At 30.8% G+C, this 18,908-nt stretch overlaps 1 protein-coding gene and 1 long non-coding RNA gene across 5 annotated transcripts in view; one reads left to right on the top strand and one right to left on the bottom strand.

The window, feature by feature from the left end:
• Nucleotides 1-360: 360 nt before the first annotated feature.
• Nucleotides 361-6,408, top strand: LOC122270111 (uncharacterized). Its single transcript, XR_006225610.2, has 2 exons — nucleotides 361-992; nucleotides 5,307-6,408. It is a non-coding gene; the product is annotated as an uncharacterized lncRNA (long non-coding RNA).
• A 2,985-nt stretch (nucleotides 6,409-9,393) lies between these two features.
• Nucleotides 9,394-18,908, bottom strand: part of LOC107439020 (murinoglobulin-2) — a 107,346-nt gene continuing 97,831 nt past the window's right edge. For all 4 annotated transcript variants that reach the window (XM_016051483.3, XM_016051477.2, XM_043046296.2 and 1 more), the window contains 6 exons: nucleotides 18,557-18,631; nucleotides 16,156-16,258; nucleotides 14,488-15,045; nucleotides 12,409-12,489; nucleotides 12,194-12,334; nucleotides 9,394-9,803 (listed from right to left, as the gene is read on the bottom strand). In XM_016051483.3, the coding sequence (XP_015906969.1) occupies nucleotides 9,637-9,803; nucleotides 12,194-12,334; nucleotides 12,409-12,489; nucleotides 14,488-15,045; nucleotides 16,156-16,258; nucleotides 18,557-18,631 (1,125 nt within the window). In that variant the 3' untranslated portion in view covers nucleotides 9,394-9,636. The remainder of the gene's footprint in view (nucleotides 9,804-12,193; nucleotides 12,335-12,408; nucleotides 12,490-14,487; nucleotides 15,046-16,155; nucleotides 16,259-18,556; nucleotides 18,632-18,908) is intronic.

Here is an 18,908-nt window from a genome sequence, read left to right as displayed (position 1 = left end):
TGTGTTTGCAATTCAAAATCAAGGGGGGGAAAAATTACAAATACTACCAACTTGTTTTATGTAGAATCTATAAATATTTGAAGTGTGCTTATTGCCACTTCTTTAAAAATTTACATCCTATGTACATTGCTATTTAGTCTATTCATATCAGCAAATTAATCTTTCTTTGTTTCGTATCAAAATGAGTTTTTTCTAATACAAATATTTTTTTATTAACTTCTAGTTGACTATTTTATTAGAAATTTAACTCCATTGCAAAATGGTCTCATTTTCTTCCAAATTCCATTCGCTCAATAGCTTACAAAAGAAAAAAATATTTAAAGCAGAAAAGAATCTTTAAAAATACAAACTCTTGATTGTGGAATCCATAAATATTTGAATTGTGCTTACTGCTACCACTTTTAATATTGTTACATTAAATTAGGATATACTGTTTGCTTATAGATAAGTACATTGCTAGTTGTTCTATGTTTATCAAAACTTATGAAAGGAAGATGTGGAAGTTCATATTTCTTCCTTTTGTATCAATCTATATTAATTATATCAAGTTTAATGAGTATGTTATTAGTTACAGAGTTTTCATAGTTATACCTTTTATAAGCTTTATTTGGATTTTTTTTTAAAGTGGGTTCTGAAAGCGTAAGTGAAATTATTTTCTATCCTTTGTTGTAGATGTTTGTGCTAGTTTTTCATAGAAAAAGTAATTTGATAACACCTCAGGTTTATTTTTCGCTTGATATCTATATGTATCTTGTTCTTTATTTTCACGTTGATTTCATAATAATTGGTTCTGAAGCAAAATTTTCCAGGTGCTTTTTTTTTAATTAAATTTTTTTCATTATTTGCAATCTTTGAATAATTTAAACACAGTTATTAAATGGTTCTAAAATTTCAAGTATTCTGTTGGTTTACGATTTCATTTCTTACATTTTAATATTTGTTACTACTTTATCACCAGAAGAAGTTCTCATGACTATCTCTTTGTGTAAATGGTAAGTACAAGTGTTCTATGTTTTTAAAAGAATTTTAGTTTATCAATGTTATGTATTCTATGTTTTTAAAAGAGTTTGTTTGTTTATCAATGTCAGCATTCCTTTCTTATTTGTTTAACTCTGTATAAATTAAGGACTTGATTAATGGAGAATTAAAAATTGCATTTTAGTTATTTTTTATAAATATTTATTAAAGTGAATAAATATTATAATATTTATTAGAGTTTGCTGATACTGGCAAAGGGCCAGGGGAGTCCAGAATTCCTAAAAGTATGCTTATATAATGTTTAAAGTTATTCGTATTCTAAAGGATATTTTTATAAAATAAATACATATTACACTATGATCCATTGGAATCTGCCCACTTCTCGCTAACTAACACAGAGTATCAACTGTGAGGAAGATGCTGACAGCAGTGAAGATAATGCTGACAGTGAGAGATGGCATTGATTTAAATTATATTAAAAACTTAATTTAAATCACTAAGACTTCTTTAAACATTTTGTTCACTTCTGGGTATTTTAATATTGTTTCAGTGCTTGAGATAAAAATTTGTGAGCAAAGAAAGGTTTAATAATAACAGAATTATGAACATGTGCATAGCGTTTCTAAAAAGTGTTTAAAGGTGCTTTTTTCATGGGGTGTTTTTAATAAGTTTTTAATTTTCTCTTTTCAAAAATTTGATTTTTTTTTTTTCTTTACCATGTCAATTTTTGCTGCAACATTTTCTCAATTCACTCAGCCACAATCCATTTCGGCTTGCCGTCGGTCCGCAACCTATGATTGCGCCAATCGTGTTACCATGTTTGATGAAATACTTGGGAGTTACTACTGAGCTGGGCTCGGTGAGATTTTGCTGCATTTTGAAAGATATTCTCAATTTCAGGCTTCATTTTCCACCCTCTGAAATCAAACCGAAATATCTCGCTACCTTTTTATAATGGCCAATATAATCAAGAAAAGAGTTTTTTTTGTTTGTCAGAAACTAGTTATTTTATCATGATACTGTAAAGTAATTATTTTGCATTCTGTTAATGTTTAAATTGCTTGAAAATATTTTTTGAGTGCTTTAAAAGTGTTTATTGTTTTGTTGAGAGATTTGACTATGCAGCCTGTATGAATTAATCTAAAACAAGTTCGACTAACGGACAGTCGTTTCTGTACCGAAGTGAGTATGCAGTGAAGGCAAGAACAGTACTGATGATCCCCTACGAAACATTATTATGCTCCTGTCCTGAAAGATTAAGTTACTTTATGAAGCATTGCAAGTGTGCTATTAGTAAGCAGTGTTAATGCACGGAATGTAGAGAAAACTCAGGTTCCATCGAATAGTAAAATTATTTTAATCTAAAGACTGCCCTCTCCCACCAATCAACTTAATTTTTTTTTTTTGTCGTACATGGTTTAGTTAACTTTTTCCCCTAATAAACTGTTTGCACGCCAATTTTCAAAAATAAAACGTCCTACTGCAAATCAGTTTGATCAAAAATAAGGCAGAAAATAGTTTTGAAAATGATCTAGGTAAAAAACTTTTATGATCTGTATTGAAAAAAAAAAACTTTGGCAAAGTTTAATGTAAAATATTTTTTATTGCAAACTTAAACAAGATCTTGTGCTTCATTAGTTTTTAGAAACAAAAAAATGAACCTGCCAACAGGAATCAGATCAATTAGTTCCTTTAAAGCAGTGTTTCCCAATCTTATTACTTTTGTGTGCCCTTTCTAAATTTTTCGTAATGCTGTGTACCACTTTTGGGAAACACTGCTGTAAAGCATATTTCCCTGACTCATAGAGCACAAGAATAGCCATTTTATTCACCAAACTTGAATCCAATGAATTTTATTACTTGGTTTGCCTTTAAGACAAAGGTTTGTAATAAATTTCATAATATTTTGGCAGCCCTTAAAAAAAAACTTATGCAGAGAAGTGGACAAAAAGTCACTGAAAATTTATAAAATTGAATAGGTACAATTTATAAATATTTGAAATTTTTATTAAAACCATTTATATTTAAACTATCTGTACTTCCAATTTAAAATATTTGCAGTTATTATAAATGTGTTTTTGCTTTTTTTAAAGCCTTTTGAGATACTTTAATGAGCATTGAAATTATTGTGTTGTATTTCAAGTTATTTCTTGCAACCCTGCATATTTATTTAAAAAATTATGCAGAAATTTATACAATTTTATGGTTTATTGCATAAAAAAGTTATTGTTTAAATATAAGATTCTGCATAATTTAATACACGACCTACCAATGAGTATTTGAGCCCTATTGTTGCGTCTACGGATGTTTCTTCCATTACGAAAACAAATCCTTTGTCCAAATTCATGGTGTGTTCAATGTCGACTCTTACTGCACTACTATTTTGGATTACAATCATAGGGTGTATCCTACGATGTGGCAGTTTTACGGGTTGAATTCTTGATAGTTCTAGGATGACAAAACTAAGTGTCATGATGATTCACCTTGGATTGATTTGTTTATATGGGGATAATTGGATGATCCAGAACCTAGACCTGGCTCCTATTGAGAGCCTCTTGGGCACGTTAAGGGATTGTTTTCTGCGAGCCAAGCGGAAATATTTGGCCATCATGCAAGGGCTACCAATAAGCAAGATTTAAGCTGTAATTATCTGTCGTGAAGGCTCGAACTATTGAATATAGCATAGCTGCCAACTCTAATGTTTTTTCCAGTAGACTACTGGATTTTGCGAGTTTCTCCTGGTCTATGGTTTTAATAAAAATTCTCCTGCTTTTCCATGCATTTTAGAAAATTCCCTAAAATTGAGTAAATTTCCGTAAAAAATCCCTGTTGAAAGAGAATTTTGGTGCAGATTTTTGCTTGCCTGAATATTTAAATAAGTGTCACTAATACATAAGGAAGCAAGCCACATTTATAAAATTTAAATGCCGATTACTATTTAAAAATTATGAATAAGCATAATATATAAAATTTCAAGATCATTTAATGTGAAATTATAACTGGGAAATATTGCAATTTTTCTATAAAGTATATTTTGCAACAATTATGAAATTAATATTATTTCGTAAAATTTAATGGATTTTTTCACATCCGTGTTGGCAGCTCGATATAGTTTTTTTTTTTTTTTTTTTTTTAAATATAAATATCTAATTAAATATATGTAAACAGGTGTCCATATATTTATTCGCCTTGTAGTGTGGTTAAAGTGATTTTGAAGCTAATTAAAGAAAAAATAACGTATCTTGATTAGTATGTACCACGAGTTCAGATAAACCTAGATTTTGAAATGACGTTTCAAATGGTGGGGGAAAAAATCAAAATGCAAAAAATTTTTGCTGAATTTCTTCTTCATTGCGTAATAATGAATAATCCTGATTTAATTTGTTTGCATTTTGAAAAAGAACAGAGGAATTTGAAACTTCATGATTTACTCAAGGTTTACTTGATTTCACCTTTTTTATATTTTAAATTACTTGTGGAGTTGAAAGAGAAGTTGCCATAATGGGTCTCTCCTGCGGTACTGTTCTCTCGATGCAGTTTTAAAAGCGATGTTTTGAGTTAGAGGTTTAACAAAACATCCCTAATGTATGGAATTTCAATTGAGTTTACATTTCATTGAAGTACTTATGAACTAGTAATCTTTTTATTATCAATGTAGGATTTATTTTATAAGAATTAAAAACAATGTATAAATAGAAATAAATTATAAGTATGTCCATCTGCAAGAAAAATTTACTGTCTCCTCAAATGTTAATATTGTTTTTCATTGTGTCTTTTCATGCTTTTTATTGATTTATATAGACTAATTAATTAAATATTTTCAACATGATCTGAAGTATACTAACAAACATAAACTTGCTATGACTTGCCAAGAATTGATTGGAGTCTAGCTACTAGGTCTAGCTGAGTGCCACTGCTTGGTATACATTTGCCCGGTATGCCCTACATCAATAATTTTTTAAGGTCAAGTGCCACTGCCCAGTATACATTTAACCGGTACTCCGAACACTGTTTCTCCTAATCTATCCTCAGCAGGTATTAAAATATCGAATAAATATAATAACATTAATGAATAAATTAAAACAAAGTCGGATGTAACAAATATTTCGGACATTGATCAAAGCGACTATGTGACTGTTGATATTCACCTGTGAAAGTCGACATTCTCTTGATTTCATCGATTCACTGACATTTACAGCAGCCATCTTTTTACGTAATTTGTTACAAAAGTATCTTTTTTACAAAAAGGGGATGGGAATTTTAATGTTGTATTTATGACTAAGCACAAGATTGGTTATATCGCTACAATATTTCATTGATCGTTTCAGCTCTGCTCGAATCTGCAGAAGACTATCTGATACTAGGTAAGTATAGTTTTAATCATAACGTGTCTTATTTCTGTTGACATTTTAATTTAGATTGCATAGGTTTCTATGCAATTATTTATGTTGGTCTCTTTTTAATCTCTTCAGGACAATGATCACATATAAGTGATATCGCGATTACGCTTTACGGCCCGCAGTATCATATATTGAGACTCCAACACCCCCATGAGAAGACACACGGATGTCTTTTCAAATTGAAACGTTCTATTTCAATTTTTAAGCAATCGATGGCGCTTTAGAGTCCGTTATGATTTCTCCAAGAGGGTTGACCTTCAATTTGCGCTTTCAATTCCGAGTTTTTCTTTTTTATGTGATCCTGGTATTTAGACTTGCAAGCAACTGCACTTTTACGGCTCGTTTGAGTGAATTGGGCACGTGAAATACTGCGCTCTGAGTTTTTATTTTCATTAAAAGGGTGTTAGAAAGGGATTGAAAGCTTATTGGTTAAGTAGATGTTGTCGTTTGCAGTTAGGTGTTTACTAGATAGTATATTGTATGTATTGGGTCAGTTTTTGAATGTTTTTTTTTGGGGGGGGGGGATATAATACATTTTTTTTCTTCGTATCATCCTTTTAGGTCTAATCTAAAAAAAAATTTAAATCTCATTGATTACATACAAGTAATTCTTCCTCCAATCTGCAGAAATCCGCCCATTTGATCTTTCCGCTTTAACGGACTTTCGCCATTTTGAATATTTGACACTGTACCGGAATCTAATATCACGATTCATATTCACGTGATTTTAATATCGAACATCGATTTTCGTATTTACCTGATTTAATAGTTACACATAGGATAAACGCGATACATTAACCTATCTGGTACATATGTATACTCTCGGTCCGGAAATAATCTTTCTCTGGTCCTGAATAGATTAAAGGCCAAATATGAGATGCAATGCTTGATTTTTAAGTTATGCTTACAAAGCTCAAAGTTTTCCTTTCTTTAAATGCCCTTAATTATTAAACCTTTCAATAAATGTCTTGAAATTTTTGTGATTTTTCCAAAATTTTTGTTGAAGTTAACAGGAAGGAAAATACTATTTCAGGGTTGCCACTCTACATGGAGAACAGGGAAAACCTGGGAAATACAGGGGATTTAAAAATCACCTAAAATAACAGGGAAAATGCAGGGAATTTTGATTTTTTCCTTGCAAACTGGGAAAATACAGGGAATTTTGTTTCTTATTTTTGTCTTTTAAAAAATGGTGCCCACTCAAAACGTAATCTATGGGATATTTAGCCATGATATTTCAGTTATACTAAACTAGTTCAGCTGTTTTCCCACCGATTGAAACTAATAAATATAGTTAGCCCTATATAGCTCACAAAAGAGCTCAGTAATTGTTGTTTCCTTTTAATATATTTTGTATAATAGTACAGGGAAAACACAGGGATTTCTTTTTCCTGATTTGAGTGGCAACCCTGTATTTATCTAAAGAAGAAAAGAAATTTTAAATTAGAAAATTGTGCGTTACTTTTAAATAAAAATATCTGAGTCTTTTTTTTTTTCTTTTCATTAAAGTGCAGGAACTACTTAAACTATTACCAATTGCGAATCCATGTTGGTATTACAAATTGCTCCCATTACAGAATCAGCATCTTTAAATTGTCCTTAATTTTATAGGCAATTTTGTCCTTAATTTTTGACTTCCAGCCCTGTGCTCAAGTTTAAAAAGTTGTCATTGCATAAACAAATTACAGAAGTTTGAGAAATTTGATTGTAAGAGTTTCTAACCATTTGTAGTCGCAGGCTCAGCATATGACTATTAAAAATTATCTATTATTGTTATTTTCAAAATTTAATTTTCTGAAATGATTAATAGGGCTCAGTCCTACAAATAAGTCAGTGCCAGCAGACAAAATTTCTTTTCTATTCATATTTAATTATCAGAGCTAATTGTTAATATCGCTAATTTTTATAATTACATGATTGGTTACGAGTTGGGTAACATCAGAGGAAAAATAATTATTTCTGTCTTAAAATCATATTTTGTTGCTTATTTAAAATTTGTTTATTATTAAATGATTCAGGAAATAAGCTTAAAATAAATAAAGTTAAATTTATTAAATTAAAAACATACATTGCTGTGTTGCAGACAATTTTCTTTTGCATTTTAAAAACCTAGTTTGCATGCGATTTTAGGTTGTTGAAGTCGACTCCAAGTTGACTTGGCATTATTATTATTTTATTTTTCGAAGTTTCCCCTTTCTTTTCTTAATAAACATTTAAATTTTGATGAAACTTAAAATAGCTTTCTTATTTTTTTTTCTTAAATTTGGAAGTTTAATGTTGCATGCTTGAATGTCTTTATTTTTTTCCAAACCTTGAATATTGATGTTCCATTGTTATTGTAAAAATTTTAATGTACAGTCGAATTCACTCGCTTATATCGAGCACTGATTTAACGAAAAAATCTGAAATATTTGGTTGGTGCAAATAGTACTGCAGATCGATGAAAAATGATCTCGCCTTTAATGATAGAACCATAAGATTTGCTATGTATGCACAGAATTAACAGACTACCCTAAATAACATTTGATCTAAATGATCGGGTCTTCACAGGGCCGGATTGACCTATAGGCACACTAGGCACGTGCCTAGGGCCTACGAAATTCAGCGGCCTACGAAAAACTTGGGAGAAAAAAATTTGTTGACAAAAATAATTTAGCTTTAAAAACAACAAGTGTATTTTGCACAAAATTATGAAGATACAAATAAAAATATAATATTTTTCGGTAATAAATTATTTTGCAGAATCTTATATTACTTTTTTGCGATTTTTGGATTCAACGAAATCTTGTATTATGCTGTCGAATTCCAAACTACGCAAACTTGTCGTATTCAATAGACATAAGTTCGAGCGATGCCAAACGATCTTGATTCATTGTTGAACGCAAATAATTTTTTATCAATTTTAATCTGGAGAAAGATCTTTCTCCTTCTGCATTTGATCCAAGAATTGACAAATATCACTATCAATTTCACTGTTTGCTTTGCTGGTTTGTTGTTGTATTGTTGACGTGAAGTGTTTACATAGTTATCGAGCGAACAAATCATAATGGTATTATCGATATCAACTGCAATATCGGCAGTATGAGGAGTGGGGGAAGGGCCCAAAAAGGGCTATGCCTAGGGCCTACGAAAGGTATAATCCGGCTCTGGGTCTTCACGTTCTAAGTAGGATTCAATCGTTATGGTTCAAGTGCTTTTTGTTATTAAATCTGCCGTACTAAATGAAAATGTTAAGCCTGTTAGAGAAATTTTTAATAACGTTAACGAATTACTCAAAGTAATTAAAATTATGTAAGTACTATATTTCTTGATAAGAAAATAAAAAATAATTTTTTTTCTTCTTCGTTTTACGAACATTTGATTGTAACGAGTGAGTTCGATTGTACTTTGAAATCTAAACATGTTGCCTCTAAATGTTAATAGTTCATAGCTGCCAACTCTACTAGATTTTCCTGTAGACTGCAGGATTTTGCCAGTTTCTCCTAGTCTACTGGTTTTTATACATTTTAGAAAAATCCCTAAAATTTAGTAAGTCTCTTAAAAAAATCCCTATTTAAATATTATTTTTTTTGTACAGATTATTGCTTGCTTGAATAATTAAATAAGTATTACTAATACATAATGAAGTGAACCTCATTTATAGAAATCAGTTCAAAACTTTTTTTTTTTTAAATGTTCAGTTTATTTTTATTCACAGCTCTCTTTTTAAATTAATTAAAATAATCTTTTAACTATGTTTGATGAATTAAATGCCTATTAATATTCGAAATTATGAGTAAACATAATACATAACATTTCAAGTATGTTTAATGTTAATCATAGCTGGAAAATATTGCCGTTTTTCTATTTTGATGACTATAAAATTCCCTATGTGTAAAATATTTATTGTTTCGTAAGATCTACAGGATTTTTTTTTTTCTATCCATGTTGGCAGCTATGATAGTTTTATAAATTCTGAATAAACGTATTTTAATGTTCTTACTTGAATAGTGATTAATAAAAAGAAAATTGAAAATGCTGGTTTTGTCTTTTTTATTATTCATTGGCAATGGCCATGATTTTACATACAATAAAATATGTGGATGATATGAGTTTAATTATAAAAAATCATTGCTAGTACTTAACTTTTAACTTTCGTAAAATAATGAAGTCTGGCTGGTTATTTTACGATCATCAGAAATTAAGCGCTTTTTTTTTATTTGTCTATGTTTATATACAGTTGCTTCATTTACACTTCTCTCATGAATTTAGATCTTGTTCACGGATCGTCTGCGCATGCTATTTTCGCATTTCTTATTTTGTTAGGCTCTGCAGTTCTACTTGAAGTGGCAATAACGTGCGTTATTTTTTTCAGGTGAATCTCTTGATCTTTTTCTTTGACCCACAGCGTGTCATTGTCTCCCATTATTAGAAGAAAGCTCCCTCCTGGAAAAAAAATAATAAATCATTATATTTATAACTTCTTTGCCAACCGATCGGAGAAATCTTCCCTCTTTGTAAAAATTCTAAAACATCCCGAACCTTAAATCGATATCCATTTCTTCAGCTGAAATTAAATGGTTTTACAGACTAAACGGTAAATTGCTCAAGTCATTTGGTAAACAGTAAAAGTACAATATAGAGTAGTGTGTCTATTAAGCTGAGGTGTAAAAAAAATCGGACTGAAACCGTAAGTCTCAGTCCGAATTTCAACCATAAACGTTACTTATACTGAGCGTAATACGGTTCTCTATCCATTAATCCAGGGATGTTTTTCAGGGTTCATACAGGTTCTTATACACAATTTATTGTAGTTAAAATAATTTTTTCAAACCCAGAGATATATGAAGGCATAAAATTAATTTACTACTAGAAAATTTCGTTCGTGAAAGTTTCCAGGTATGGTAAGCAAGATGAAATTAAAAATTGTATTGGGAAGATAGGGAAAAAAAGGAAACGTAATAAAAGGAAAGACCATAGATGGCATAAAGTTGTTGAGAGAGGAATTAAATGTATTGGTATAAATTTGAATTAAGTAAAGCGTTTTGCGAAAAACCTTGTGCAATTGAAGAAATTGGGCATAACTGAGACTCCTTTAGGTAGTGAAGGGGTTGAAAAAGAAGTAGGAATTATAATAATTCATGACATTGAAAAAAATAAATTTTTTTTTATCTAAAATAAAACTACTAATAATGTCAGTAACTTATATGAATGCCGAAAATGGTTGAGTAACAATATTATAAAGCGTCAATATTCTGCTTCAATTTTAGTGATGGTATCAATATTATGCCACTAATAACAACTTTGCGAGTATTATAAAATAAAATAAATCATATACGAAAGCCGTTTCGGAAATGGGAGGACTCAAAACCAAGATATTCGCGAACAAATTTATTTCATGAATTTCGATCAAACCAAATATTTTAATTATTGAACTATAAAATTAATCTCAATATTGTGAATAGACTTTAAAAATCCAACCATGAAGAAGAAAGATTATAACATAGAATTATGGTATTTTCCTTGGAGTACTCTTTCGACGATACGTAAATAAAGTAATTCTACCGTTTTCAACGAAATTAAGGGATAGAGAAAATATCCAGGGCTCGAAAAAACTCAGAAATTTTACCCGTCCCCGAGGACGGCTTGTCCAACAATGTACCCGTCCTCCGTTGAAACTAACCCGTAGCTTCTAAATAAATAAAAATATAATTTTCTCTTATTTATTACTAACATTTATATAAATTGCACAGTGAATTAGTAGTTACTAGGATTACATTATACAGTAATAAAATAAATACTTGGTTACTAATAGCAAAACCTAGTATTTCTTTTATGAAATATTTTATTTCATTTATGAAATAATTTAAATGACAAAGGTCAAGTTATCTGGAATGTCAATTTATCCGAGGGTACTGCGTTTCTGAAATGAATCAAATATGACGTTTGCCAGTTCCACAATCAAGCCAATGATTTACAGAGGCTTCCGCACAGAAATCTGAAAGGGGTTTTCCATTGAGGTAGATGTTCATAATTGCGTTTAACTCTTGTTTAAGACCAGTACGTGATGTGTTTTTCTGTAAGTTCATTGCTGAAAAGCCTCTTTCAACCGCTGCAGTGCTCCAAGACAGAGAAAGCATTAATTCCACCATGCACAGTATGTTGCTGTATTTCTAGATTAGAGGGTCATTTCAGATGTGAGGCGCTAGACTCTTGTAAGATAAAAAAAATTGAAAGTGTATCATTAACGGAAAAATGCCCATCAGCGAGAAATTTTTGACCACCCAGGACGGACGGTTTTTCGAGCCCTGGAAATATCCTCAAATCAACAAAAGGTTATAATTTTAAACTAGGAAAACCAAGACTAACAGCAAGTCGAATTTTCCGACAAGACGATGTTTCTCGTCGATCAAGTTATAACGATATTTTTTTTTATGATTCGAGTTATCGCGTATTGACTCTCAACAGACCACGAGTGATTGGTTGAGTTTCTGGCTTCGTTTTCAATAAAAACACTTGCTGTAATCTTACTTCTAATTTATTCTTTTTATAATTGTCGTTGAACAGCCGACCCAATTTTGGGTTTACTACTACTAATGTTTAACTCCGTAGCCTTGTAATTTTCAACCCAATCCAGAGGACAAGGAAACTCCTGGATCAGTACTCCCAAAGGTATGATTTGCTATGGGAACAAGAAGGACTTAGTGACTCGACAGATTTAACGTGCATCAGGGTGCTACGGAGTTGAACATTAGTAGTGGTAAGCCCAAAATTAGGTCAACCGATCAATGACGGTTATAAAATTAAAAAAATGACTATTAAGAATTTTTACTTACTCCGCTGGAGTAGTGGACACTCGCATCCCTTGTCGTAGTGTAGTGCTGCGAATTTCTTCACTGTAATAGGTTTGGCGAGCAAAGGACTGACATCTTGTATTATTCTCACAGAATTGGCGTCGACAAGCCGAACTTTCAGTACTATAAATGACAAGTTTATTTTGTATAAAACATGCTTTCAAGAGGAGTTTCTAAAATTTTTCAGAAAATCTTACCAAATGCAGATCCGCAGTATATTTCTTCAAAATTTTCTGGAAATCTTTCACTGCATATTGGACAGTTAATCGTAGATTTCTCTGTAAGTAAATGAAATGGGTACATAATTAAAAAGAAAAAAAAGTACCTCCCTTTTTAAATAACTTAGGCTCTCTAATTGCTCCCAAACTACTTTTTTTTCATTTCCCACACATATTTTATTTATTCTTCTGTTTTCTAAATATTGTTTTTATTCAGAAATGTTTATTTTAACATTAATTTCTAAACGTTTATATTATGTAACAAAGAATTTTTGCACAATGCGCCAAAAAAAAAAAAGACTACCCTAAATAACTTTTGATCTAAAGATCGGATCTTCACGGTTCGAGGTAGTGATTTCAAATATGCTAATTAACTAGAGCAGACGATACTCACACCAAGAACATAAGTTGACATATGTTCAAAGAGGCTGTTTACGCAACGGCTCTTATTTAGCAAAGCATTAGTTGATCAATTGATTCACAATTTATAAAATTAGCCTTTTTCAATAATGAAATAACGTAGAACCTCGATTAATCGTTTTGCTTTGTGACCATTCATTGTGAACGATAGATGCGGGAAAACGACGTATTATCAAATAATGATTAGAAAATGTATGAAAAGTAATAAAAAAAGCACTAAACTTGGAAATTAATAATTACAAAATTGTTTTAGTTCAAAGAAAGTATGTACTTAATGTGCTAAAATATTTACTATGCAAAAGAAAGCTGAATAAGCACATGTTTTAATTGGGTATAATATAGCCTACGTCACAGGTTGTGTTGTTCCTACAAAATTTAACCCATGAACGGCATTTTCTGCGAGCCTAACTTCAAGCCACAAATAAGCAAACGAAGTGTTCGATCGTTTAAATAGCTGCTCGCCAGATTTTATTGCATTATAAAGAAAAGTAATTGAAACTAAATACAACTAAATAAACAACAACAACTAAAACAAATAACAACAACTACTAATAACAATAACTAAATAAACAACAACTAAATTCCATTCGTTTAGCATTGCGTCATATGTTGTTCCTACTAAATCGAAGTAGTTGTGTTTTTTTCATATTATACCCAATTAAAAATATTTGGAAATTATCGTTTGAACATGATTTTTTTTTCTTTTCATCGATAAAAATTCGACTTTTAAAATCGATTACTGTTCGTATTTTGTAAGTTCGAGTGATTGCAGAAAGTTTCTCATTGTTTAAAAGGTTGAAGTTTTTCCGAAAAACATTGGCACACACATGTTGTGGTTTTGCTTCATCAACATCATTTTGTGTTTCTTCAACTTTTGCAATGATTTCTTGAACAGTCAGCATCGCAAGTTTTAAGAGTTTCATCAACTAATGCACAATAATCTTTGAAGCGTTTACCTCCAAACTGTAACAAATCCCAATTCGCATCAAAATCTACTGTTTCCCTTCTCAAAGAAAAAAAAATATTTCGATATTTTTTTAATGACTGTAGAATTTCTGAACGATAGACGCGGGTATATGCTAGTTTAAAACACGATCTAAACCGGTTTATTAGCATTCTAAGAATTGACGATGCATACAAGAAAACGAAACATGTGGGAACGATGGATTTCGGTTCGACTTTAGTAGTTGTTATTATGTCTAGTGGTTTCTTTTTAGCAAAATAACATGTGTAGCATAAAGTTTTACTTATAATTTAAGAATCGACGGGATCGTTGAAACAAGACGATGCATATGATAAAACGAAACGTGTTGGAACAATGGATCGAGGTTTGACTGTAGTAGTTGTTATTATATCTAGTTGTTTACTTTTTGCAAAATAACAAGTATAGCATAAAGTTTTACTACGAATTTAAGAATTGACGGGATCGTTGAAACAAGACGATGCATGCGGGAACGATGGATCGAGGTTTAACTATAGTAGCTGTTAGTTTTTATGTCTAGTTTCTTTTTTAGAAATATAGCGTGTATAGCATAAAGTTATACTTCGAATTTAAGGTACTCAAACGACTTTCGTTAAGCTAAAGGTCTTTGAAGAAGTAAACCTTAACTAGAAATTTTTAAAAAAATATCTATATACCTGACGTTAGTTTCGGTGGAACAACCGTTACTGGAATAACCCCTTCAATGCCTTCTGGAAAATCTAGCTCGTGGTCCACATCTATAAAGTTCGACAATCTACTGGTATTATCATTCATTAGTAGAGAGAAACTGTCATCAGCCAACTCGACGTCCAAGCTGTTTAATGATTCTGCCATCGTGCCATTCTCTGCCATTGTGCCATTCTCTGCCATTGTGCCATTCTCGTCTGTTGGCGTTTGATTTGTCACAGATTCTTCAACTGAAATGTCGAACGTCGTTGTTTCGCCATCCGTATGATTATTGAAATCGGTCATTGTTGTATTATCGATATTTTCAGTAACTGCACTTTCATCGTTGCCATCTTCAAGTGTGGTCGGAATGGTGTTCACTTCAACTGTTTCTGGATTGTTCGTAGACGTGAAAAGATCGAAATCTGTTTCTGACGTCGATATCTCGTCGTTTGAGCTGATCACAAGTGGTGGTAGTCTTGGGAGTTCGGGTAGACCAGGAACAGAGCAGGCTGATGGAATTGAATATTCTTTTGTCACCTGGAGTTCTGTGAGGAAGAATAGAACATTTAAGTATCGAAGCTTTATTAATTTTTTTTATCATTAATAATATATAAAAAGATATTTTTTAAAGCACAGTACGAAATAAAAACGATCCCTGAATAAGTAAGTAATGATCGAATTTTCACGTACTAAGACTCAATGGTTCACGGGGGTCACCTCAAATAGACATACGATATTTTAAAGTGCATACGATATTTTAAATGACAAAATCAGACGCAAAAACGTACTTTCATTGAATATACACACCTTTTTTTCAATGGATTTGGCGATGATTCAACCGATAAAGAGTATTTCATTTCTAGCTTGTTTTCGAGAGATTATTAATCAAAATAAGTACTGATATACAATACAGTTTCTTTCCGAAAAAGAAGTAAACAATTTTGTATTGGGTAAAATTTTTTTCTATTGCATGAGATTTTTAAATAGTTCTAAAATATTTCCGCGTTGCTGATTTAAAATCTGCAATTGGTTTCTTTTTGCAAGCTACAGTTGGTTGTACAAAGAGCGTTGTTATTTTATTATAAAGTTAGCTCATAATACTTAATTATCAATCTTTCTATATTAAGAATAATAAGTTACTGTTCCTTAGTCTTAAAGCTTAGAAAAATAAAAACCTTATTTGATTCCATTTGGTTTTAAAAAATAAATATGACAGTAAATGTTGTCATATATAAATGCACCTATTAAAACTGTAATTATTCAGTGAAGTCAAGGATATTTGATTCCTTCTTTAAACAAGCTAGAAATTAAATGGTTTTACCATTAATTTTTTCTCATTTGCGGTTGAAGATTTTCGATGGTAAGTCATTGTAAAGTTTTATAATGGAGTGAAATTCAAACCAACAGATTGAACAATGTCGCAAATAATTTCCGGCAAAAGTTACTTTTTAACAAAATGTATCGTTTAATTCAATTATGATTGAAAAAAAAAGCTTCTAAATTATGATGAGTTTTACATAATTTTAAACTCTGTTAATTTTAAATAATACTATTTCGAGTTTTTATTACTAAGGGACTTTTTAGTAGACTTTTTAAAAAATTTCATGTAGAAATTAAAGGTTTTTGAATAATTTTTAAGAAAATTCACGAATTACCTGGTGTATAGTAATCTTGAATCGTTATGGTGGCTGGTTTTATGTCTTCTACTTCCAATTCATTTCGAACATAGAATGTGAAGCACATTTGTTCGTTCGTCAACTGCAAATCAAAAAATATCAGACAAAGTGGATTGTGAGCATAGATGATATAGGAATAAATTAATGGTTGCCGTTATATACAGTGTGATTAACTGTAACAATGGCAATAAAAAATTGCCCATCGTTGTGTTTATTACTATAAATATTTTATAGCATTCGGAATTTTATTTAAATCCACTCTTGTTAAAAAAAATTTGTTCATTTTGAATAGTTTTTTTTAATTATTTAAATTTTTTAAAAAGTGGCCACAGCATGGATGCCAACTGCTCCGGACACGCCAAAATAATTAAAAAAGCGGTAAATAACTACAAAGTAAATTTCGTAAATATTTGACTATTTTTGCTTGCTTTTTAGAAGGTATAGCATAACATGAATTCTATAAAGTGGTGAATTATGTAAGCCTACTAATTATTTAGAAATAGTGGTGGATAAATATCTACTAAATTGAATTTATTAAACCAGGAATCACAATTGATAAACTACCACTTTAAAATATATATTTGCTGTCCGGAGCAAGTTGGCATTTCTGCCACAGTTAAAAATGTCACAATTGGCCAGTGGTGAAACTCCCCAATTTTGCATTATAATAGTTGGAGTACTGTGTACATGCCAAACGACACATTTGAGAATATTGAAAGAGTAGATAAACAGAGGGTCCATTTTTAACGGTCCGTAAAGTATTTTACCTTTACTTTCCACCACGTATAATCAAGGGCGCTGGCAGAATAATATAAAAGGGGGTGCAACCCTCTAACAAACTACCCTCCCCTCGAAAAAAAATTAAAATATTCTGCTATTACATTTTGTTTTGTTATTACATATACTTTCATCTGTTCATTTTTTCAAGATACGTTTCTTCATTGTTAGCAAGATATTTAAAAAAAAGTACGAATTTCTTGTACTTACAAATTTTGCCCAGAAGCCCTGGCGCTGGCATAGCTACTAACTTTGAAGCACAAATAACTACAAACAGTAGTTTCGTATACTAACGTGTTTGTGCACGCTGAACATTGGTATTAATTGTGTTGATGAAGTTTTACAGTTGCGAGAAGTCAGCAAGTGTTATACACCTTTGTTAAACTGAATAACTAATAGAAAATATATTATTTACATTTTATTAAATGAAATTTAAAAATATAGCTTAGATATCTGCCAAGTTTGTGAATGCTCAGTGTGCATAAGAAAAGAATCAAAGATGACTCAGAATTCATTGAAAAAGTTAAAAACAGATTTGGACAGCAAACAAGACGATTACAATTCTTGTTTGATTAAACCATTTTTTAATTGTTATGTATCAATAATTACTTAATTATTTGTTTTTCCATAAAAATATGTTTAACAAAAAAATTTTATAACAAAATTTTTCTGTATCTCTTTAATTGTTTTTTAAAAAAGCCAGAGGGGTGCAAGTGCACCCCCTTGCACCCAGCTGCCGGCACCCTTGCGTATAATTACATAAAAAAAATTAGAATATTACTTATGATTGTACAGTTAATTAAATAAAATGATTTTTTTCCGCAATTTATTTGATCCAATATGTATAAGTGTCATGCCGATTATATGGGGGCATTGGTCCATTATCGGTCAATACATATTTCTAGAATAAAGTATAAAAAAAAAATTTCTATTCACTGAACAAACATTATTAAGGTCGGGAAGAGCAAAGGAAGGATTACAATAATCAGAAACCGGTTAATTTGCTTATAGTGTTAATGGAATGTGTTCGCTTAAAACTTTTGCTGAACTATGTAACTTAATCTTCTTAATGCTGTTCCCCTGATCTTTATTGTTTACCAGCACTGCTGATTCAATGCTTCGAGCTCGAAGCCAACTTTGGCGAAGAACCGTGATGAGTTGAATAGAGCATTCAAAATTTTCGCATTATCGCTCTATCATTGGCGTCATAATTACCACCCTTAAATCATCCTCTAATGTTTGAATGCATATATTGTTGTGTGTTATTAGTTATTTTACTACCATACATGGAAATGCTACTTTTAAATCTATAGTAAAAATTAAGTATAGTAAAGTATAAAGTAAAGCGAAAAATATAAAATGCAAATAAAAGTCTAAATTAAAATGTGAAGTATTAAATAAAATGTGAAGTAAATGAACAAGTATTTGTTCAATCCAAAGAAAGAAATATTTGTTTACGAAGAACTTTAATTTTTCTCACCATATCCCAGTTCAGGAGGAAATGTATGACTCTTGTTTACATTCTTGGCGAGAACAATAAAAGAAAAGTAGTGTTGTTTTCGATAATTTTAATGCTCTACTAAACTACAAAACATTATCTTACCTGGTCAAAATAAAGATTAACTACATTTTCTTCGACTTCGTACCGCTTCAAACTGATGTTTATTTCCGAGTGAAGCTAGAATTAAAATATTATATATATATATTAAAGATTATTGATTATTAACGAAATTGAGGATAATTAATAATAATTCAAAACAAATTGGAGACGGCGGTATTATTCAACCACGAGTAGTTGACAGGAAAGCTTAGCAGAAAATTTCCTTATTCATAAGTGGGGAAAGTTAAAGCGCGCGAAATATGAGGGCGCTTCTTTTGGCGACAATTCTCAAACTGGTACACTATTTCGATTTTTCGGTTCATTACGGTAGAAAGATCTTTAAATAAGTTATATT

This window comes from Parasteatoda tepidariorum, chromosome 10 (assembly GCF_043381705.1).
Source record: "Parasteatoda tepidariorum isolate YZ-2023 chromosome 10, CAS_Ptep_4.0, whole genome shotgun sequence".
In the NCBI taxonomy this organism is placed as follows: Eukaryota; Metazoa; Arthropoda; class Arachnida; order Araneae; family Theridiidae; genus Parasteatoda; species Parasteatoda tepidariorum.
This window is presented reverse-complemented; position numbering and strand designations above follow the sequence as displayed.